Source organism: Ricinus communis, chromosome 10 (assembly GCF_019578655.1).
Source record: "Ricinus communis isolate WT05 ecotype wild-type chromosome 10, ASM1957865v1, whole genome shotgun sequence".
Taxonomy (NCBI): domain Eukaryota; kingdom Viridiplantae; phylum Streptophyta; class Magnoliopsida; order Malpighiales; family Euphorbiaceae; genus Ricinus; species Ricinus communis.
Genome location: NC_063265.1, coordinates 11,982,280 through 12,005,285, shown reverse-complemented (window position 1 = coordinate 12,005,285; position 23,006 = coordinate 11,982,280). Strand labels below are relative to the sequence as shown.

Below are 23,006 nucleotides of genomic sequence, written 5' to 3'. Positions count from 1 at the left end.
GCTGTTACCACAAAATACGTATAGTATATTTTGTTGGCTATCTTTTCTCTTTTCTGTTTTTGTACGGTTATATAACTTTATCAGATTATCAATAAGATTAATAGCAAGTTATTGATTATTATCTCAACAATAACGAATAATAAATAATATTTAAATTTGTATATAATTTTTTATTGATAAAATTTTGAGATATTAAAAGTCTTATTAATAATATTCTAAATTATTAATGTATTTCAAGAATATAATAAATAACTACGATTAATTTTTTTATAAATCTATTTGTAGTATTAAAATAATGATAGCAACTGACTATTCTCATATATATATATTTAAAATATGTGCTTAATTTTTGACACATAAAATTTTAATTTTGACATATGAAATTTAAATTTATGTGTAATTTTATATTTTTTTATTGATTTATTGATTAATAAGTTATAATTCTAATTAAATATAAACTATAATCTTAAAAAATAAGATATTAATTATATTTTAATATTATATTAACTAATAAATAATTTTTAATTAGATAAAATATCACTTTTATATAAAAAATAGTAGCAAATTAATTATATTTTAATATTATATTAACTAATAAACTACTTTTGTAATTAGATAATAATTTTAATATAAAAATAATATTTTAAATTATATTTTTAATATAATATTTAATTATAAATTAAATTCTTAATTATATAATAAGTTTTTAATTCTAAAAGTAGTATATCAATTATATTGATATGTTAATTTATAATATTAAGATTAATTAATAAATAATTTTATATTATTACATTAATAATATTTAAAATTTTAAAAAAAATAAAAATATTTATTAATAGTTAGTTTGTTACCATTTTTTAAAATTTTATAAAATAATATTAAATATTAAATTTTTATTAAATTATATTTTATCAAATTTAATTTTAAAATAAAATAATAATAATAATAATAATTAGTTTTTATTTAAATTCAGACGTCATACAGCAGACCATATGTTTCTTTTTTCTTTTTTTTCAAAACCACCATATGTCACTCTCAGGGTCTCTTAATAATACCGAAACCAGGAAGTGTTTTTATTTTCTTTTCTGTTGAGTGGGATGGGCAAATACCTCGTAGGACCGTAACGGACGAAAGAGTGTCATTTAATGAATTTGAGACATGCCGAACCTCGATGTTTGATCACATTCGCATGATCACGAGGCTCGTCCAAATCCAATTATTGGATCTACCAACCCCTTTTTCAAATCTTTATTATTATTATTTAGAATTATTTATCTTGTCTTTTTTCCTTAGCCAAAATGATTCTCCCTCTGTAATCAAAACACCACAAAATCACACCAATTGAATTTAGCTCAAGTTAGGATACAATCTAATTTAAGGTACAACAACCACCGCAGTGTTTTCTCCAACGGTACAAGAAGATCGATTTTTATTTTTATTTTTTTAAAAGAAGAAACAGTTTCAAGGATGCAAAAGAGAAATTTTGTTACACAGAATTCTTATTTGCCCGCGACGCAGAATAAACGTATACTTGATCGATTGTATGACTGCATGTAAGGAAGCAAATCAAATGGCCGTCGTTTTTCAGTAATGTCTCTGACTGAAAGGTTAGCCTGCTCAGCTAGTCCAAGAAAACAATTGAAGGTGTCAATATTGCGAATTACTGAGGCAATATAAGCCACGGGGCCTTTCCTTGGTGCAGCATCTGAAGAACCATCAACTAATCTAAGATCACTTCCACAGCCATTTTTATCAGCCTTACAGTTAGATTCATCACCATCCTTGACTTTAATATCAGCACGATTATTATCTAGTAATGAGCCCTGGCAGTTTTCTTCTGGCATCTGAGAATGTGCTCTCGTTTGTTTCAAAAGAATGGCAAGCACTTGAACTAGATATGGGAGGCATGATGGATCATAAATTATATCTGCACCCAACCTGTAAAATGACGATTTAATTGACAATGGATTCAGTACTGAGGCCAACGAGTTGTAACAAACTAAAAGATGCTGCTAAATCTACTTGGACAGTTGAATTTTGCCATTAACCACAAGCACAGGCAAAGGGAAAGGAAATTGGCAGATAATTGCAGTACTCACACAATGTCAGGCATGAACTCCTGAAGCTCGTTCCTCGTTGCAGATTCCCATGGCAGATGAATGCATTTCACTTTGTCCATTTCAGCTTTTACCTGCTGTCTGTATAACCATTAAAATCATTGCATAATTCTGATCTTCATCTAATTTCCACAGAATCAAAGAAACGAATTGGACTGTTTGGAATAGGATATCTGACACATTGAGTTTCACTTCCATAGATGAGTTCCATCAACAAGGTAGGCAAAAGTACAACTTTTCAGTTAACTCAGAAGTTCTCCTGTGCGTTTTATGGCTATCCAATGTATTTATCGTATACAAGAATGAAGTGGCAAATTTAAGTAATCTGCTGATTATGTTGATACAATGGAATGCCCGCATCTAATAGTTCGTATTTTCTGCAACTAGCTGACTGTTATTATAATAGCATTCTAACATCTCAACTTGAAGCAAGTTAAATACAGAATATGGTCAATGATCCTCACAAATCAAAGAATTGGCTGGCTAGCAAGAAAGATGGAAGCAGAATAGAACTCTTATAACTTATCAGGACACAAGCGGAGAACTTTAATACTCACCCTATTTTGATCTTGCATAGTTCTTTCTGGCATGCCAGTGTCAACACTCGATTCGTTCAACTCCAAATTAAACTTCATGTTAGCTAAAGTTGACAGGTCACCATCACTTAATATAACCTGCATCACATACTCAGGTTTAATTCTTGGTTCAGTTCTCCACCTTAACGACAGAAAAAAGGATATCACCATTTTTGTTCAATAAGATACCAAAGTGGATGGCTCATTTCGTACCAGAGAAGCCAATGTATGAACAAGGATTAATTTTACTTCCCCACCTAGCTACTCTAGGTTGGGAATCCTACAAGATCCATTCGTTCTTTTTTCTCTGACAGATCGTCATAGCGATCAATTCCGATTCTTTCTTTTTCTATTGATTCTTTTCCCAGTAAATGGTCCAGAACTGTTAGGAAATATTCAAGTGCCTAAAAGAGCTAGCTATATCAGAGTAATTATGTTGGAATTGAGTCGTGGAACATTAGAAAAAATATATACTTCTTTCAAAAACGAACAACTAGGAGCACACTTTGTAAATCCCTGGACATGATAGTAAAATAAGATACCTTGGAAGCTTTCACATGGGAAAGACAAACTCCAACCAATCCAACACCAGAACCAACCTGCAGTCATTTTGGCAAGTCCAATTATAAAAGGGAAACAAACAGTATCTTAACAACAGCAAAGGGAAAAAAGAAAAATAAGATTACACTGAGGCAATTGGATATCGAATAAATTGAGGGAGGGAAATTTTATTCTATGCTGGAAAAACATAAAACACTAATGTTTTCGACAAAGATTTAAAAAAGTTAACTCAGATGGTAACAGTCTAATAGGGGACAGCAGCAAATAAAGTAATTAATCACGTAAATTACCTCAAAACATGTTTTATTGGAGAATATGTCGGGAAAAGAAAGTACAAATTCCGACAAATATAAACTTGAAGGCCAAACAGAACACCTGTGCAAACCAAGCCCATATGAACTCATAGACATTAATTTACATGGTTTTCCAGGCAGAGTTAGATTAAGATAGATATACAAAGAGAGAAAGAGCAGAAATTCATTCTAGAAACCTGATGGATATAATATAATACATAAAAGAAAAAGAAAAAAAGGAGAGAGTTTATTCACAATTTTCCTTTTCAAAGCAGAAATAAGAAACAGGAAACATTGAAAAGGAATTAAGCATAGTGTATACCCAGTGTCCCCTTCCAGCATGTTGAGTGAACAATGCAACGGAACCACCAGCTTTCTTGACTTTGGACAAATTGGAGAGCTTGAACAGCCTAAACAATGCCAAATCATAAATTAAACATGGCTTGACTTGAATAACCAGATCAAGTGCATTGACAACACATACCGTCAGGAAAAAGAAAAGAAATGCATTTGCAGACCCTTGCGCCTGAAATATCATCCTAAACAAAGAGTGTAATCAAGTCAATCATAATTCCAATACTGAAGCATGTCAATCAACAAAATGGCTTACTTTGAGTGAAGTCACGTAATAACCATATTGTTCATATAATTCATCCAGCACAATAGTACCATGGCTTGATTCAATCTCACAAATAAGCTTCTTTACAAAGTTCTTCAAGTAAGGCGTATTACCTTTGTCAGTCTGCAATTGTCACATGAAACAGGATTAATATATCACTAACTTAAAAAAATTGCTCACAATGTCTAATTTGCTAATTACCGTTTTGCTTATGCAGAATTCCCAAATAAACCTCTGCACTGTCTCTGTAACTAAACCACCGCCGCATGCTCTATATTTCAATTATTCAACAAACAAATCTATTAGTTTCAATATTTTCGCTATTAGAGAAAAAACAAAAAAAAAAACAAAAAAAATAAAAGAGAAAAAGAAGGTTGTATTACCTTGCCAAGGATATTAAGGTACCGGTGGGGTCCATGGCGAGGAACGCAGAGATCAAGTGGAGGCCTGGAGGGACGTTGGGATCGAGCTTTGCGTCACCCATGGCTTAATGAGGGTTTAGGGTTTTTCGGGGGGGTTTTGAGATTCAAGTCGATGATTTGAATTCATTAGCCGCCGCCAGCACGACAGCGTTCACAAGCACCTGACATTCCATGCCACGTCAAAAGATTATAATTGACATGTCTTCATAGTCCATGTCACCACGTCGTAAGAAACCAGCCGCAAAAGATGAAAGATAAAAGATAAACCCCTAAATTTTGCTCCCATCTCAGTTACGTGCCCATTGTGGTCCGGCTTAAGCCTTTATTTAACGTCTAGAAACCATATCAATTGAAATTTTGCTGTTAATCTATATTTATTATTTCTGAAATTTAAAATTTTCGTATATTTAATTTTTAATATATAAAATTTTTATTTTAATATATATATTTATTTTAACAAATAAAATTTAAATTTATATATAATTTTATATTTTTATTAATTAATAAGTTATATTTTTAATTAAACACTAATTTTAATTTTAAAAATAATATTTAATAATTAATTAGATAATAATTAGTTTTCTAATTAGATAATAATTTTAATAATAAAAATAATCTCTTTAAATATTATATTCATTAATAAATTAATATTTTTAATTATATAATAATTTATAATTCTAGAAATAGTAATATTAATTAAATTGATAGTATTAATGATTTATATAATATTAAAATTAAATTAATAAATATTTTTAAAATAATTTTTATATTATTGCATTAATAGATTTTAAAATTTAAAATAAAATTAAGAACATTTAAAAATAGTTAGTTTGTTGTTATTTTTTAAAATATTATAAATTAATATTAAATATCAAAAATTTATTAAATTATATTTATAAATTTGATTTTATAATCGAAATAATAATAACGGCCGTACAACGACTAGTTTTATTAAATTGCTATTAGTTAGAGGAATTAATAGAACTATTTAAATGTTAATAATCCAAGTGAGATATCTTTAACTTTAGGCAATGTATTTATAATTTGAATAAAAGTACGAAATCTATCCTTACTTTTTACTTATTTATTTTAAATTCATAATAAATACACTAAAATAATATTTATTTAAAAAAATATAATTTTTCAATATTACATGTTAAATTCATATATTAAAAATTATAAAATATTTAGTTAAATTAGATTTTATGTATATCTGCATGTATGAGTATATATACTAAATTTTATCCCAATCAATATAAATAAAATAAATCGGAATGAAAGAATTAAATTAGAATAATAAAAAATTAATTAAAGAGAGGACTAGAATTTGTAACTATTAATATAAATCCTCTATTAATATTTTTATTACGTTTAATTTTAATTTTTTTTATCATTTTATTAGAAATATAAGAAATAAAAGTTCAAATTAATTTTAATTAGATTGACAAATAAACTAAAAATGAAAAAGAAATAAGAGCTTTTAATGATATTAGCTCAGCATAAAGATTTAAGAGAACTTTTATTTTTTATGTTCAAAATAATACTAATGTTAATGATTAAATAAAAAATTATTTATTTTTATTATATTAATAATTTGAATTTTCAAAGTTACTTTAAAGATTATTACATTTCATTTAAATTAATTGTAATATAATAAAATGATATAAGATCTAAAGAAAATAGTAAATAAAAAGTGAAAACAATAAAATTTTAAAAAATTAAAAAGACAATGGGTATAAATACGTCCCAATACTTTCATATAAAATGTAAATACATGTAAACATTCAAAGTGTTTTATTTAGGTACGGTGATAAACAAATCAAGTCAAACCGATTTTTAATAAATTTGAATTTAGTTCGTTACTATTTTGTATGAACTCGAACCAAGCTTAAATTTAATAATTACAAACTCAAATCATATTCGAACTTATTTTGAGCTTAACTCATTAAAATTTATTTATTAATTATACTTTAAATTTTTTTAACTTTATTAAATTATTTAATAATATAATTTATTTCACCATATTGAATCAATTAATTAGAAACATTTAATGTTTAATAAAAATTAATTATATTATATAGTAAAAATAAAAGTACTTGTACACATTAATTTACATAAATTAATAAATATTTATATATATATATATATATATATATATATAATAAAATAATTAAAATAAAAAATATCATGTATCATTTACGAATTTAAACACCAAATTATTAATGAGTTAGCTCACGAATATACTCATAAGTCTATAAACGAGTTAGCTCGAGAGAGGCTTAGCTTGTTAACACTAATGAACGTCTATTAATGAGTTCGAACAAACATTTACTAAGTCGAGCTCCGAATAGCTCACGAGAGGTTTAGTTTGTTACCACTAAGGAACCTCTATTAATGCATTTGGACAAACTTTTACCGGATTGAACTCTAAATAACTCACGAGAGGCTTGATTTGTTTATAGCCCTAAATCTAAGTTTTCAATAGTTAAGAAAAGTTTATTTAATAACTAATGATAATTTAACAAAGCTCGTTGAAGGAGTTTAATTAAACTATTTTTTAAACATTAAAAGTTTAAGTAAGACGACTTAAATGTTAGGTATGCAATGAGAAATTTGAACAAAAATTCAGGAGCTTAAATGTATCTTTTGCACAAACCAGTCAACTAAACGCCACAAATACATCATTCAAATTCCTAAATCACAACAAGAAATGAGCAAAATCATAAAATACACGTGTCAAAGTGACGTCATCAAGAATAACAGCAGTTTCAATTTATAAAAAAGGAAGAAGAAAGAAACTGCATAGTTTCATTTTCACGCTTTTCCGCATTCCCGCCATTCACAAGAAGTGCGAGTTGAGCTTCATTTCTCTCCATTTCCTCGTGATCGAAATTTCAAAATGTTAGAAACGGTTTTATTACCTGCTGCCTTCATCTATATTAGAGTTAGCAGAGACTACATTTGTTAACCATCTCTCAAACACTTGATGAGAATTTTGCTTCATTTTCTCGGAAGCCAAACAGAGAGCATTTTTGGAATACGGAACTTACGTTTTTTTGAAAATTCTTATGTAGAGCACAGAATCAAACGTCTTTTCAACTTTTAGTATTGTGATGTTTGGTTTACTTTATTTACTTGTAGGTTTTGATTAATTTTGTGATGAACTCTGAGCAGAATAATATGTAGATCGAGTTTTTTGTCGCAAAGTATAAAGAGATGGCGAATATAACGGTGTGTTGTCGATTCAGGCCATTGAGCTCTAAAGAGAAAACAGATAACGGCGATAGCGTTTGCATTCGCAATATAGACGCTGAAACTTTCGTTTTCAAGGTCACTATTCTTTCCATTTCCAATATTTCCATCTATAGTAAACTATTGATTGGAGTGGTGATTGATTTGCATTGGTGTGTTTGGTAAGTTAGGATGATAAAGAAGAAGAGTTTGCCTTTGGTTTTGATAGAGTGTTTTATGATGAATCTCTGCAATCTGATGTTTATCAATTTTTAGCTCTCCCTATCGTTCGAGGTATAAATATTAATTCCACACCTTTTTTACATTTGATCTTGTACTTTTGCTATCTTAAAATTAACTGCAAATCATTAATAAATTTTTATGCTATGCTACAATTAATGACATATGAAGCAGGTGCTGTTAATGCAATAAATGGAACAATCATCACTTACGGACAGGTGGATAACTTGTGTGCACATTTTATCTTCATATTTCTATGATGAATTGTTAATCTGTCGCACAATGGCAAATAATTTGCACTAATTAACAGACCGGAGCTGGAAAGACGTACAGCATGGAGGTAATGTGAAGATCCTATAATATATCAATTCCTAATGTGATGGCTTTGTCGATTAAGGACATAACCATGATGAAATTTTAACATAATTTTCAGGGGGCTAGCATTCTAGAATGTGATGATCTCAAGAAAGGACTACTCCCGAGAGTAGTAGCAGGGCTATTTGAATGTATTAAATCTGCAGATGAGTCAGCCAAGTATATGGTCAAGTTGTCAATGGTATTGTCTATATCTTGGACCACTGGTTAGTATCTATCTGATTACCAGTCACATTCACTAATATGTTAAAGTTTTCCTGTCTTTAGGTAGAAATCTATATGGAGAAAGTCAGGTGCATGTGCTCCCTCCCCACTCATGCTCAAGATTACTATTCCTTTTAATACGTCTTTGAATGTTCACTCCCAAATTCATGATGGAAAAATGAAAGTTTATCAGTTCTGCTAAGATATACTAACACGTCTCTGAGTACCGAAACATTACTGCTTTCTGTTTTTGTAGGGATCTTCTTGATTTATCAAAAGACAATATATTGATCAAGGAGAGTAAATCGCACGGAATATTGCTATCTGGAGTAACGGAGGTGAGCTTATTCATGCACATGTATCGTTTATCTTAATTTTGATATTGATCTCGTAAAATATTTTGACAAGCTATTCTTTGCCTTACATTTTTTTTTTCTTTTATTACTTTCAAAGAAACTAGTAAAGATGTATGCATGACTTGGTTATTAAATGCTATTTAATCATGCATTTACTCATTTGTGAATGCTTTTTAATGTTGCTTTTCCAGATTACTATTTCAGAACCAACAGAAGCTTTACAAAGTTTATCTGTAAGATAAAATTCACAAAAGCACTTCATCTTCATTATCTAGTAAATATCCTGCTTCTAATCTATACAGCTTAACAATTGCAGAATGGGGTAGTTAATAGAGCAGTTGGAGAGACTCGTATCCTCCTCTTTTCCTCCAAATTTCTACTTATGTTTTCCTTGTCATTCGCATGAAAGAAAGTCTTCTGTAAACAAATCATCAGACTATTTCCCCCTCCCTTTTCTTGTTGAGAATCGTTGCCACAAGTCTTAAATCGTATTTTGCTTCGACGCTTAACATGGATAGAAATGAACATGGCAAGCAGTAGAAGTCATTGCATTTACATATTCACAGTTCAGCAAGCTCTTGCTGAAAAGAGGTAGTGTTAACTGTTTTCATGCCTATGATCAAGGCTTCAATTAATTTACTCTTTAATATTTTGGTGCTGCTGGCAGGATTAAAACTGGAAAAGTAATTCTTGTGGACTTGGCGGGGTCAGAGAAGGTAGAAAAAACTGGAGCTGAAGGGAAAGTTCTTGAAGAAGCCAAGACTATCAACAAATCTCTATCAGCCCTAGGAAATGTTATAAACGCTCTAACATGCGGTCCATCAACCAAAGCAACCCACATCCCTTATCGCGATTCTAAGCTTACTCGGATTCTGCAAGATGCTCTTGTTGTTTTCTCCCCCATTCAGCCCATCTTATCATACTGTATAGAAGCAAATTTTGTACTGAGACTCTGTAGTTTCTCATCTTACAGGGAGGGACCTGTAGGACTGCATTACTGTGTTGTTGCTCACCGAGCCCTTTAAATGCCACTGAAACTCTTTCCACTCTTCGCTTTGGTACAAGGTTTGAAGATCCAAAACTTACGATGTTTTAACATATAGGGAAAACAAAACTGGAGGTGATTAAAGAAAGGAGTATTGTATGATTAGGCTCATTAGGATGTCTTCTGTTCTCTTTTTGCTGTCTACACCGGAAGGATGCTATCCTGATTCTTTTAAATAAAAAAGTTTTCACTCTCAACTCCCTTGTAGAAAAGAATCTTTTTATATTTATTATAATACTTTTTCAAATAAGTTCAGCAATTACCAGTGATTGTTGAGGTATCTTTCAGTTGTAGTAATAAATTTTTAATTTCTGATGTTACTCCATGTTGCACTTTGGATTCGATATTGTGGCAGGGCAAAGCATATAAAGTCAGCACCCTTTGTAAATCAAAGCGAAGATAAACTTGCCAAAAGGCACAAGACTGATTCTCCAACTAAAGATGAGTCGTGTGGTAGAATTTTAAATAGGGTAAGACTCCAGGTTGTCACATTATTGTTCAACTTTTTTCTTTTCCTAGTTATTTAAACAGATTCAATTTACGTAGTTGAGAGAGAGATTGGATATTGAAGATGTGGAGTTACTAGAGGAGTTATTCATACTGGAGGGAATACTATTTGATCCTAACTCAGTTGAAGATTTGGAATCAGCCTATGAAGATGTTACTTCACAAACAATTTCATCATTGCAGCAGGCAGTGGAAGAGCTTCGATTTACCATTGAGGAGGTAATCAAAATACTTTTCTTTGGGGCAAATTTTAATAATGATTTTTCTTGTTTGAACTATTCAAGTTATTTCTGGCTACTGTGTCACATATTTAAGAAAATAGAAGTTTGGAACTGGTCATATGGTATTTATCTGCACTTGCGAACATGCTAGTTGACATTTATCTTTGGTTTCAGTAAAATGTAAGATTGTTATTTTGAGAAATCTTTTCAAATCTGGAACTAGTTAGTATATACAAGCAGTTTGGTTCAAGTCCAAGAAGAGGTTGTTCATCCTTGATATTACTCCGAAGCATTAAAATGTTCGATGAATTATTAGATCGGATGAGATATTATATACATATTTTATCACGTAGATTAAGAGTTCTAACATGTAATTTTGCAGCTTAAATGTGAAAACAAGGCTCTGAAGGCCAGAATAGCAGCTGCTGAAAGGGTAAGCACTGTGAACAAGGAGACTCAGAAAAATGCAAGCGTTGTGCAAAAGACTTCAGACATCTTAAACTTCTTCACCTCGTGGTTTGGATTATCCCCTTTGTTTAAGATGCTGAAATGATACTATACTGCTAATCAATGGTGACTTTTAAGACATTTAAGGGTATATCTTTTGTGCAATAGTGATGGTTGCTACTCAAGCACAGGAAACGGATATTGCATAGTTTACTAATTCTCTTAATCAACATGACCACCCTTAGAAGCTTTGAAATATCTTATTGTTATTCCCTCTAAAAGCGCACGAGAGATTTGCATCCGTCATTTCAATACAATAAAGTGAAACGTTTTGCTATGCGTTCTATTAATTTTTTTAATTTTTTTTTTAACAAGCTGTAAGATAGCAGTGCAAAACTAAAAAAATTGGGTATTGCCTGATTGATGAAAATCTACCCAAGTATTAGGATAAGCTCAGGTACCAGTAGCATTGCTACCGGAACAAAGCTGAGTGCCATTCTCACATGAGCTGTCAGTTTCCCTTAGTTTGTCTATTTTAAGCTCAAATCGTGCTCTGAGAACGCAATACCACTCATTAAAATGCATTACTGTCTGCCAAGAATCTGTACTCTACAATTTGGTTATATTAGCTGTAGTCTTGTGGGTGCACACAAGAAAACTATTTGGAGTAAATTGAAGACATAAAGTATGCCATTCGTGGAAGGGAAATTCAACTCCTTGCTTGTACGTTGGTGCTCAGGTTTGTCCCACTCGCTAGTGGAATGCCTCGATTTTTTTATTTTTTTATTTCTTTTGCATAATGTCAAAACTGACCTTTAATTATATACAGATCAAACCTTTTTCCCTCTTTAATTGTAGATTTTGTATGGTGCTGTTTACGTGAAAGCTTCTGGTTGCTGCTTGATATAGGATAAGATACAATCAAAATGGAATAAAGCTACATGAGAGGGGGAAAATAAAAAACTTTGCTTTTGGTTCTCATTTTGCCTTTCCATAATTTAAAGCAAGAAATTCACTATGCATGATGCACATAAAAACATCCCCAAAGGCCCTTGTTGTCTCTCATCATTGCAATTCTTCTCTGAATTCTAAGGAACTTTGGATTGGTTAAAAAACCAAGTAGCCATGGGTACCAAGATCTTTACTCTCCATACTCTTATCCTACTATTCATCATCCCAACTATGGCAAAATCAGTAGATTTCAACTATCCAGCAGTTTTCAACTTTGGTGATTCAAACTCCGACACAGGTGACCTTGTTGCTGCCTTTGGCATCCTCCTTGAATCACCTAATGGACAGAGTTACTTCAAAACTCCATCAGGGAGGTTCTGCGATGGCCGTCTCATTGTTGATTTTTTGAGTAATGTTCCTACTCTAGACCTAACCCAAAATTTTCATAACTAGTCATGCAGTACTCAACTTTAGTCATAAACATAAACTTTTCACTATTTAGCATTTTTTTTTTCTTACTGTCGAGCATGTGAGTTAGGGAGGCACAGAAGTAAAGTAATGACAATACAAAAAGATTAATGTTGCTTTCTTGTTTTTGCTTTGGCACTTTCAACTAATTTCAAATCAAAAGCAAAACTTTCATTGTACACAAAATGAAATGACCCACCACTATTTTTCTTTTTCTGATTTGCGGTTGGTAACAGACATCCAACTGAAAGCTACATTTCTTTCTTTCTGCTCTTTTTATTTATCTTGATTGAGAACACACTCCACGATTCAACATTGCCAATGGCAGCCCAGAAAAGGTGTGCCCTCAAAATAATATTCACTGTAATATCCATTTCCATCTTCTTTTCTCTAGCACACTCCATAGACTTTGATTTCCCTGCTGTTTTTAACTTTGGCGATTCAAATTCTGATACTGGTAACCTTATTTCTGCTGGAATCGAAAGCATTAACCCACCTTATGGCCAATTTTACTTCCAAAAACCTTCTGGAAGATACTGTGATGGTCGTCTCACTATTGATTTTCTCTGTAATTCTCTCTCTTATTATTGAATATATTCAATTTATTGGCTATAAATTTCCTCTGTTTTTTAGCATTTCTGGAGTTTTGATTCTAATGTTGCTATATTATGATCTGCAGTGGATGAAATGGATCTGCCATTCCTAAATGCATATCTGGAGTCAACTGGATTACCAAATTTTCGAAAAGGATGTAACTTTGCAGCTGCAGGATCTAAAATTCTTCCAGCAACTGCATCATCTGTAAGCCCATTTTCACTGGGAATTCAAGTCAATCAGTTCCTTCGATTCAAGGCCCGAGCTCTTGAATTGCTATCCAAAGGTGTGTTTACATCAGTCTCTCAGATAATGTAATCTCTGATTGTCAAAATTTAAGAAATGGAGTTCATCTTTAAAATTTTCCGACTTTATACTTCTTTTGTAGGTAAGAAATTTGAAAAGTATCTCCCAGCAGAAGATTATTTTGTGAAGGGGCTCTACATGTTCGATATAGGGCAGAATGATCTTGCTGGTGCATTTTATTCCCGTACATTTGATCAAATAGTTGCCTCAATTCCAAGTATTTTGGTAGAATTTGAAGCTGGAATTCAGGTTTGCTTAAATTCATCAACACTTAACGTCCCTTATCTTGTTACTGGTCTTGTCTTCGAAGGAAGAAAAACCCTTTGTTAATGTATTGGCTTTTCTTGTTACAGAGACTACATGATCAAGGAGCAAGGAACTTTTGGATACACAACACAGGTCCTCTTGGATGCTTGACTCAGAATGTTGCCAAATTTGGAACTGATCCATCAAAGCTTGATGAGCTTGGATGTGTCAGTGGGCATAACCAAGCAGCTAAACTATTCAATCTTCAGCTTCATGCTCTCTGCAAGAAACTTCAGGGCCAATATGCTGATTCAAATATCACATATGTTGATATCTATACAATAAAATCTAACCTTATTGCAAACTATTCTCGATATGGTTAGTATGCCTTGTCTTTTTCCGATGATGTTTGAATTTTACATCTTTACTTTTGTTTCACAATAGTTCTGGAAACTCCAGTTCCAACATCTGCCAACACAATTTATTCTCGCCCATGCCATTAACATCTTTACGTCTCTCTCATTCTAAGATCGATGCCTTGAATGTGGTTAGTGTTATGGTGTTGGTGAAATGGTGAATCTGCTCAGTTAACTTCATACCACCATTTCTTTACTTCCAAGCTGTTTACTGTTGCACTCTTTTCTAGCTAACTATGCTGTATCCTTTTGTCTTTGTCAGCATCTCTGTTTCACACACTACTCAATAAATATATTGTTTAAGATCACCTGGCATATTTGTACTTATTTCTGGTAATTTTTACAACATAAGCAGAATAGGAATCTGGATGGAGGTTTCAATCAAATTAAGAAAATAAAGTTTCCAATCCTTTTCCCATCATAACAACTATAAGAAATTTGATTTGGATGGATTTGAATTTGCAGGATTTGAGCAACCTATAATGGCTTGCTGTGGCTACGGAGGACCACCATTAAACTATGACACTCGTGTTAACTGTGGGCAAACAAAAGTTCTTAATGGGACCACAGTCTCAGCCAAAGCATGCGATGATAGTACAGAGTATGTGAATTGGGATGGAATTCATTATACAGAGGCTGCAAATCAGTATGTTTCATCACAGATACTCACTGGAAAATATTCTGATCCACCTTTCTCAGATAAAATGCCTTACGTGCTGAATATCAAGTTCTAAAGAGCTAATTTGCTTACTCCATTGTAATTATTCATTCATTTCTACTTTGATGGCTGAAACTAATTTCAAGCCATAGATAATATTATGTTCTGACAAGTTCTCTACTTAGTGACTGGAAGTTAATACAGAGAATGAAATTCCAATATTATTACACATTTTCAAGTTCAGTCAACCTAAATTGACATGGCTTGCTTTTTCTCATGGTTTTCATCTTATGATAGTAATGACATTACCACATGCCTATTGTTTCAATACAAGTTTCGTGAACTCAAGCCAAAATCTGTACTATTCCTCTGATTGCAAAGTTCTTATTAACCAGTTTGAGATTAACATTTGTACAACTATTTATCACCAAGTTGAGAGGCAAGTCCTGAAAAAAGATATTACCTATTTCTTGGAAACATAAGCATAGTATTGTGCCATAGGAACAACAAAGGCAATCACCAATAGGCCGCCAACCACTAGAGTAAATTGTCCTCTCTTCTCCTCTGTCTCTTCCTTGGTTTTGAAGTTGGATTCTCGCTTATTGTCCTTGAGCAAGGGGCCTCCAGGATCTGGAAGCCCATCAATGGCAGCTACTAGTCTCTTGGCACTGCTAAACACTGCTTCATTGTACTTCTCTTCTGTAGCCAATACTGCAACGTCGCAGACCACATAGCCAATCAGCATGAATGCCACACATTAACCAACATAACTACTGATGCTCATGATTTCACAAATAATTGGACATTTCACCCTCATTGATCTTTCAATCGTATCCTTATATCCAATACTAATGAAATTTGAACCAGTCACCAGTAGAAGAGTTGCAGCATGAGCAAACACAAGCAATGTATGCATCCTCATCTCCAAGAGTAATGACATCTGAACTAGCTTGCAAAGACAAATTTGACAACATTTGATACGTTCTCAGTGAAGTAAATTTTATTCAAACAAGATAGGGTTGACGATCTGTCTCACAGTAGAGTGGAGGTTGACTATCTGCGCAATTGTAGCACCTAATTAGGATGAATCTGGACTCTAGTATTCTGTGGATTATGATACACAAGTCATGCACTGATATAGCAGTTTTGGATATAGAATTGGGCTTAGGAGTCACTAAGAGGAACCAATCATATATTCCTCAAAGAAAGGTCGATTATGTTCAATTCAGAAAGAGAATCAAATTAGGCACAGCAACCTAAGTCCTAGATTAACCTCAAGTTAGAAATGCACTTCCTTTAAACATGCTCAGATTTTAGATGTCACTCCAAAGAACTATTGGATTGAATCCCCACAGCAGGCCAAACTCCTAGCAGAAAACAAAGAAGTGGTTTGAACCTCCTGCTTTCAGTGAACATGTCAAACAGAGTTTTAACTCCACCAACAACTAAGTTTGAAGTTTGTCCAAGCACTAGTCACTTCTTTTCTAATGCCATTTAAAGAATGAAAGAGTCTTTGCTAATGAGAACATTGTAATGTTGTAAACTCTGTCTCTATTTCAGGAGGTAAACACCTATACTTGTCTAAGACAGACATGTATTTCTTCAAAACTGTTGCAATACCACCCAAAAGAATTTATAAACATAAAGAATCAAGGACTTAGAAGGACAATCACTAACTGAAAATTTCTAAGGGAATGCATTATACCAGGAAGGTTCTCTGAGACAGTGGAGTCCAGAACAGTTTCTCCAACTGCTTCAATAAATGCAGGGCCCCCTGTTACTGCTCCTTCCTTTTGGCTAGTTATAAGCACGACAATTCCCTTATTGTTGCCCTCTTCAACAGATGGATACCATTTTTCAAGAACTTGATCAGCATACTCAAAAGCATCAGCTTTGCTCTGCAACCAATCATAATCTTTATTTACTACCAGCATCGGAAAAAATAAATTCAAAGCACTTAAGTCCATAATTGAATAAAAATTAGCTGTGAAGAATTTTTTTTTGCACAACATTAACTTACTGTAAGCTTTCTAACAGTGATGAAATTAATTTTTAAGTTCTTTCTAGCTTCCAAATCTGATAGCAACTGCTTGAGGTCACTTTTTGTCACTTTACTAAGCACGCCAGCATCATCGACAACATAAGAGTCTTTTGGTGGCCCTTCATTAATGACATCAAATTCAGATGCTAGCGCATTGCCACCATATAATAGTGGACTAAAATTAAGTGCCAAAGAGAGAGCTAGAGCTGCCAGGCCTTGTTGAGCATGACTAACCCAGCTTTTGGATACTGGCAAAGATGGTTTAGAGGTTTGGTTCTTTAGGTTACAAGTAATGGTTTTGGAGAGAGCTAGCGAGTTCGGTCTTGATTGGAGTGAAGGTGGCAAATGGGTTTTTGGAGAGTAAGGTTTTGGGTTGACGAGGGGGGATAGAGAGTGAGAGGAAAGTAAGCTTTCCATTGGGGAGAGAGAGAGAGAGAGAGAACAACAGATCAGTAACGGTGAGTGAAGGAAAAATGGATATTAAGGTCTTCCTACAGTATCATTCTCTGGTTTCTCTTTGGTTTAGCAATTTGGGTGGTTTGGATTAGTTTCTGTGTTGGATTGGCTGGCTCCATTTTGAAGTGGATAACATCCCTCATCCATGCAAAACTATAAGGACAACTTGGTCTATTCAACATTTGCTAAACAAAATTAGTCATATATATTTTCAATTTTTATTAGAAACAAGAAAGATTCTTTCACAAAGATTTCTTCTTTTATTCGTCAGAGTCTTGTCCAAATCCCAAGAATACCCTTTCATGAACTGGAAAATCCAAAAGAGGTAAAAACCTAAACAAACCCTACCCCACATTATCTCCCTCCAATTTTACAACAGCCATGAAGTTCAATCTCACCTTCTCTCATGGCCATTCTCATCTCACTCTCTTTCCAGAACCCAAACCAATCAATCTTTAACACCCTAAAGCCCAATCCTACTCTCCGTAGCAATGTCTCCAAGAGACAGTTTTTATTAAAAACTACTTCACTTGGTGTCATTTCATTAACTACTCAAAACCCACTTATACAGTCCTTAGCTGAATCTTCTTCCCCTTCAAAACCAGGTCTTTCAGGCATTGCCAACACCAAATCTTGGTTCCAGTTTTATGGTGATGGATTTTCCATTCGGGTCCCTCCTCAATTTCAGGACATCATGGAGCCAGAGGTATATACTTAAATATATATATGTTATTCAATCATTTTGCTAGTGTAATTTTAAATTTTGTTTTTGAAAATTCTTCTAAATTAGATGCAATATCGATGCTTCATAAAGTTAACATCTTGCTTCGAGGGAATACCAATTTTTAAGTTTATATTTTCCATTGTGTTCCTGTTAATAAACGTAGTTAATCTTCTTTCTTTTTTTTATTGTTTTAGGATTTTAATGCCGGATTGTCTTTATATGGAGATAAGGCAAAGCCAAGGACCTTTGCAGCACGTTTTGCATCTTCAGATGGGTAATAAGTTAAATCAAGCTGCATTCCCTGAATTATTTTAGACGGTTATCTTTTATCTGTAATGCTTAACATATTTCTGAGAATTTTGGAGCTTATAGTATTTGGCTACTGTCTTGTGATAATCATTTTTTTTTTCATACTGAAGCTTTATTTGATTTTTCGTGGATTCTTTATACAGGTCGGAAGTCCTGAGTGTGGTGATTCGCCCCTCCAATCAACTCAAGATCACCTTCTTAGAGGTTTGTGTGGCGGTGATCATGGGGAACTATGCTATTTCTTCTGCCATATTAATTTATCAGTTGCACTGGACAAACTTAGATTATATGTTGGCACTGTTATACTGTCGAGTTATGCTGTTAGTCTATTGCTTTTTAAGATTAATATTTATCGTCTAATTACATGAGAGGGAAAATGGTATCTTTAATGCAGTGTGATCCCTAGTTATATAACTAATATTCGCAATCATATATGATGAAATGCCACAGAGCTCCCTCATCTATCCTAGTTGGGCTTTCCATTTGTGAATGAGCTGGGAGGAGAACATGTTTTTCTCTTACTGCTCAACCCACAACCTTTTTTTTTTTTTTTTTATAGCATTACAACCCACAACCTTTAATGACCAAAATATATCCCATTTTGTTATAGAATGCCTTCTCTACAAACTTTTCAGTTTTTACTTGTTCCTATTTTTGTTCTCTCTTTTTCTAAAGGAAATTTAGCATAGATGATCAATGCCATCTGATATCTGATCTGAGAGTTGGTCCCCCTTTTAGATCTTATAGACTAACGATGCTAGAAACTTATGAAGATTTGCAAAATTTAACAGGCTAAGGATATTACTGATTTAGGTTCGCTGAAGGAGGCAGCAAAAGTCTTTGTTCCAGGTCTGTTTATGCTTCACATTCTATTATTCTTGTGATTCTGATTCTCAAGTTAGAAAATCATGTGTAAATCTTCTATCTTTATGGTCTACACTGTTTCCTGCCTTTTTCTGTCTATCAACTTTCATTTGGAAAAACAACTTTGAAATTCTCTTCTGGTCTTCTTTTTATGTTCTTTTGGTTTTTCAATTGTTGTTAAGGTGGCTCAACTTTGTACTCCGCTCGAGCAATAAAAGTAAAGGAAGAGGAAGGTTTCAGGTAAGTTTATCCTTGATGCTAGAAAGTTGGTAAACAATGGTTGCTGCAATATATTTGGCACCATTAGATAGAAATTTAGGAAGAAAAGAAGGAAATTTTTTCTCTCGATGATGTATTAACAAACTAGAAAATAGGAAGTACTGCTTGCAACTTAGCAAGCAATCCTTGCTATTTCCTTCATTTGCCTGTAATTGAAGAACATGTTTAACTGGATGGTGACTACCTGTGTAAGTTTTACTGAAGTATCTGATCTATCTATTAGTAATAAAATTTAAAGAAATTGAATTGAAATTTTATTTAAAGAAAATTAGTGGTCTTTCTAATATATTTCCGTCCCTTGACACATTTCAGGACCTATTACTTCTATGAATTTGGTAGAGAAGAGCAGCACGTGGCATTAGTAGCTGCAATTAACAGTGGAAAGGTTAGGACTTGGCCTACACACTTCTTACTATTAGAATATTGATTACTTTGCTACATTTAAATCTTTGTGCAATGCCTTGGATAAATCCAGCATGAAACTTGCCCATGTACCCACAGATGAAAACCATGACTAATTAAACTTAATACCAGCAGTTGGTTTACTCTGCAGATACTATATTCAGTTGGGCATGCTGAAGATGCCTCATAATCCTTATTTTTTTTAGCTATATCATTCACTAGTGTTTGCCTTTCATTTTCTTTTCTTCCTACTTTAAATAATCAAGTAATTTTAACACAGGCAATTATTGCTGGAGCAACTGCCCCACAGTCTAGATGGGACACTGATGGCGTGAAGCTTCGCTCTGCTGCTATTTCACTGACAGTTCTTTAGTCTGCTGCTAATTTCTCATTTAGGAGGTTTGTATGTTACTTCAATATTGTAAAACCCTGTGTTATATGACCTGCAGAAGTATATTATATAGCCTTAGCTTCCCTTATGTAGTCTTAGCTGCCTCAGGTTCCAGCTTTTAGGATTGCAAAAATAGTAGAAATTTGGTAGAACCTTATGAGCCTTGGAATTAAAAATTAAAGCTTTGGTATTAGTATCCTTTTCTTATTACTTATGTAAAAGAAAAATAAAAACTGTATACGGACTTCTAGTCGATCTAACATTCTGCTTCTTCTTTCTCTCCTGTTTTATGCAGTCTCTTGGTTCCTGCTGCATTCGCCATTGCATTGTGAATGCCGGACAAGTTGCATGTCGAGTTGAGGAAGCATCCTGCGCAAGCTGCAGGCACGGAGACTTGCATTTCAAATTCTCAGAGGTTTTTCCTGCACTGGAGTTGTGATCTTTCAGCAGTGTACCTTGCGATGGCAGCTTAGAGCTCATTGGAGAGGAAATTTGTTTTGAAGGGTTTTTGTCGGATTTATAAAGCCATTTCTCATTCATCCCATCATAAAATTGAGCCTCATACTGTTCTTCAGCTTTATGCACAATTTCATTAGCTCATGCTGCAGGCAAACTATGAGTGATTTTCAATTTTAGTTCACTGTCAACTGTAGTAGCTCTCAATTTTTATTAGAAATTCATTTTATTTTATACATAAATTTCATTTGCAAATGATTTTTTTTTTAAATTTGGTATATGTTGTATGATAAAATGTATAATTCATTTCAAATGAATTGAATCTTGTGTTTGATTTTAAGTGTGAACTTCAGTTCAGTATTTTATTTTTTATAAAAGACGTATGTAATGATTTTTGAAAATTTTTAAAATGATATAAATTGGATTTATTGTGACATAAATAAGCATTTACAAATTTAATTAATATATTTATTTTCCTAAATAGAGAGATTGTAATTCTTTTCATTTTATATTAAAAATAAAAGGGGCAAACATTGGAATTGGATAAGAGTAAGCCATTTTTATTGTGTTTGGTGTTTCCTGAAAAATTGGTCAACAGAAAATATTTTTCTAATCGCTAAGCCATTTTTAAGAAAATTAATTTCCTGTTTTGATAAAAGGTAAGTCCTTTATTTGGAGTTTCACAGGCTTATGAAAATAAAAATAACCTTCTATAAAAACTAACTAAATGTATTTTAGTCAACATGGTTCTATAATTTTTATATAATTATAATTTTTAATTTATTTAATTATAAATAAGATCAATTCTTTATTATAATAAATTATTAATATTTTTAAATTATCTTAAAAGAATTACCTTCATATACTAATAATTATATATATATATATATATATATATATATATATTATAATTAAAAAAATATGATATACCACATTAAAAGCTTACAATAAAAATAAATTTATACAAAATGATTTGATATAATAATTTATTTGGTTAGGTAATCCGTTGATTTTAAAATTTTGGCCAATATTATAGAAGACAACAATAATTGAGAATTTATTTAATTTTTTATAATGTGGAGAGGGGAGTTCCACAATATTATCTCAGTTATTGTCCACATCATGTTTGATAAATAGAATAAATTGCCTCATTGATACTAAAGTTTTACCACTTATATCCAAATTGTACAAATTATTTAATTTATTTCTTTTTAATACCACATTTATTATTTTTTAATACCATATTTAATAAAACTAAAAAGGTATGATGCTTTTACTTTAATTTTATTAATTTACTTATTCACGTATATATTTATATATATATATATATATACACCTATGATGAAGTTCAAATAATTGAATACAAATTTTTATAAAAATCGAAGACAAAAATTCATAAAATAAAAGATATGATACTTTTAATTTTTATTTTATTGATGTATTAATTGATGTATTTATTATTATTATACTAATCCTTTATTAGTAGGATTATTTACTATTTAATATGATATTATATACTAATTTATTAAATAAGATTATGTTATAATTTTTATAATAATAATTTACATGCGTAACGCACGTGACGACATGTTGGAGAAAAAGAAAACTTTTAAATTGACTAAAATACCTTAATTAATCTTACCGTAACTCTATATATAATTAATTTAATTTTTAATTTTAATAAAATTAATTAGTGACTAATCTAATTCTATCATAATTATATATATATTCATACAAAATTAGTAAATTACTCACATTATATATATATATATATATATATATATATATATATATATATATATATATATATATATATATGTGTGTGTGTGATGGAATTCAATAATTTCACACAAATTTTCATAAAGTTAAAAGACAATAAGTCAAAAATAAAAAAATAAAATACTTTTAATTTTATTTTATTAATATGGCAATTTATGTATTTATGGTAGTTATAATACTTTATTAATTTATTTGAAATCTAAGTATTCATTAAGAAATACTCATAAGATAATTAAATATTTTTATTAAAAATTATATTATATACTAATTTATTAATGTTTTATATTACAAATTTTATAATGATAATTTACGGACGTGACTAGTTCTTTATAAAATATCAAGCACTAGAAAATAATTTATTTTTTCAAATAACAGATAATAAATGATCTTTTTGTAAATTATTTTCCACAAAACAAAATCTAAATATATAAATTTTAATTTTATAAATGAACT

The 23,006-nt window shown here is 31.6% G+C and overlaps 5 protein-coding genes across 9 annotated transcripts; 3 read left to right on the top strand and 2 right to left on the bottom strand.

Annotated features, from left to right (window-relative positions):
- Positions 1-1,313: 1,313 nt before the first annotated feature.
- Positions 1,314-4,823, bottom strand: LOC8285524 (protein-lysine N-methyltransferase EEF2KMT). Its single transcript, XM_002512294.4, has 10 exons — positions 4,549-4,823; positions 4,367-4,436; positions 4,157-4,288; positions 4,031-4,085; positions 3,869-3,956; positions 3,544-3,628; positions 3,235-3,291; positions 2,675-2,791; positions 2,100-2,191; positions 1,314-1,938 (listed from the first exon to the last, which is right to left on the bottom strand). Exons 1-10 carry the CDS (start codon positions 4,647-4,649, stop codon positions 1,500-1,502), a joined length of 1,236 nt encoding a protein of 411 aa, XP_002512340.1. The 5' UTR covers positions 4,650-4,823; the 3' UTR covers positions 1,314-1,499.
- Positions 4,824-7,512: 2,689 nt separating this feature from the next.
- On the top strand, positions 7,513-11,550 carry LOC8285523 (kinesin-like protein KIN-1). Of its 2 annotated transcripts, XM_015715009.2 has the most exons (16): positions 7,513-7,657; positions 7,762-7,917; positions 8,010-8,112; positions 8,230-8,276; positions 8,369-8,398; positions 8,492-8,614; positions 8,701-8,726; positions 8,894-8,975; positions 9,185-9,226; positions 9,310-9,343; positions 9,512-9,584; positions 9,661-9,880; positions 9,967-10,058; positions 10,394-10,508; positions 10,585-10,764; positions 11,149-11,550. In XM_015715009.2, exons 2-16 carry the CDS (start codon positions 7,804-7,806, stop codon positions 11,317-11,319), a joined length of 1,452 nt encoding a protein of 483 aa, XP_015570495.1. In that variant the 5' UTR covers positions 7,513-7,657; positions 7,762-7,803; the 3' UTR covers positions 11,320-11,550. The 2 variants fall into 2 exon arrangements, with proteins under 2 accessions (XP_015570495.1, XP_002512339.1); XM_002512293.3 differs by having other exon boundaries at positions 7,516-7,917; positions 8,233-8,276.
- Positions 11,551-11,695: 145 nt separating this feature from the next.
- Positions 11,696-15,083, top strand: LOC8285522 (GDSL esterase/lipase At1g54790). Of its 4 annotated transcripts, XM_015715013.3 has the most exons (7): positions 11,696-11,952; positions 12,072-12,578; positions 12,927-13,200; positions 13,312-13,512; positions 13,615-13,781; positions 13,886-14,156; positions 14,660-15,083. In XM_015715013.3, exons 2-7 carry the CDS (start codon positions 12,339-12,341, stop codon positions 14,926-14,928), a joined length of 1,422 nt encoding a protein of 473 aa, XP_015570499.1. In that variant the 5' UTR covers positions 11,696-11,952; positions 12,072-12,338; the 3' UTR covers positions 14,929-15,083. The 4 variants fall into 4 exon arrangements, with proteins under 4 accessions (XP_015570499.1, XP_002512338.1, XP_015570498.1 ...); XM_002512292.4 differs by lacking the exon at positions 12,927-13,200 and having other exon boundaries at positions 12,072-12,573; XM_015715012.3 differs by lacking the exons at positions 12,072-12,578; positions 12,927-13,200.
- A 108-nt stretch (positions 15,084-15,191) lies between these two features.
- Positions 15,192-17,458, bottom strand: LOC8285521 (UPF0603 protein At1g54780, chloroplastic). Its single transcript, XM_002512291.4, has 3 exons — positions 16,873-17,458; positions 16,558-16,750; positions 15,192-15,563 (listed from the first exon to the last, which is right to left on the bottom strand). The coding sequence occupies exons 1-3, from the start codon at positions 17,308-17,310 to the stop codon at positions 15,316-15,318; spliced, it is 879 nt and encodes a 292-aa protein (XP_002512337.1). The 5' UTR covers positions 17,311-17,458; the 3' UTR covers positions 15,192-15,315.
- Positions 17,459-17,520: 62 nt separating this feature from the next.
- Positions 17,521-21,032, top strand: LOC8285520. The gene is made up of 8 exons (XM_002512290.4): positions 17,521-18,055; positions 18,268-18,347; positions 18,526-18,586; positions 19,174-19,231; positions 19,429-19,486; positions 19,838-19,910; positions 20,208-20,326; positions 20,614-21,032. The coding sequence occupies exons 1-7, from the start codon at positions 17,756-17,758 to the stop codon at positions 20,298-20,300; spliced, it is 723 nt and encodes a 240-aa protein (XP_002512336.1). The 5' UTR covers positions 17,521-17,755; the 3' UTR covers positions 20,301-20,326; positions 20,614-21,032.
- The last annotated feature ends 1,974 nt before the right edge of the window (positions 21,033-23,006 follow it).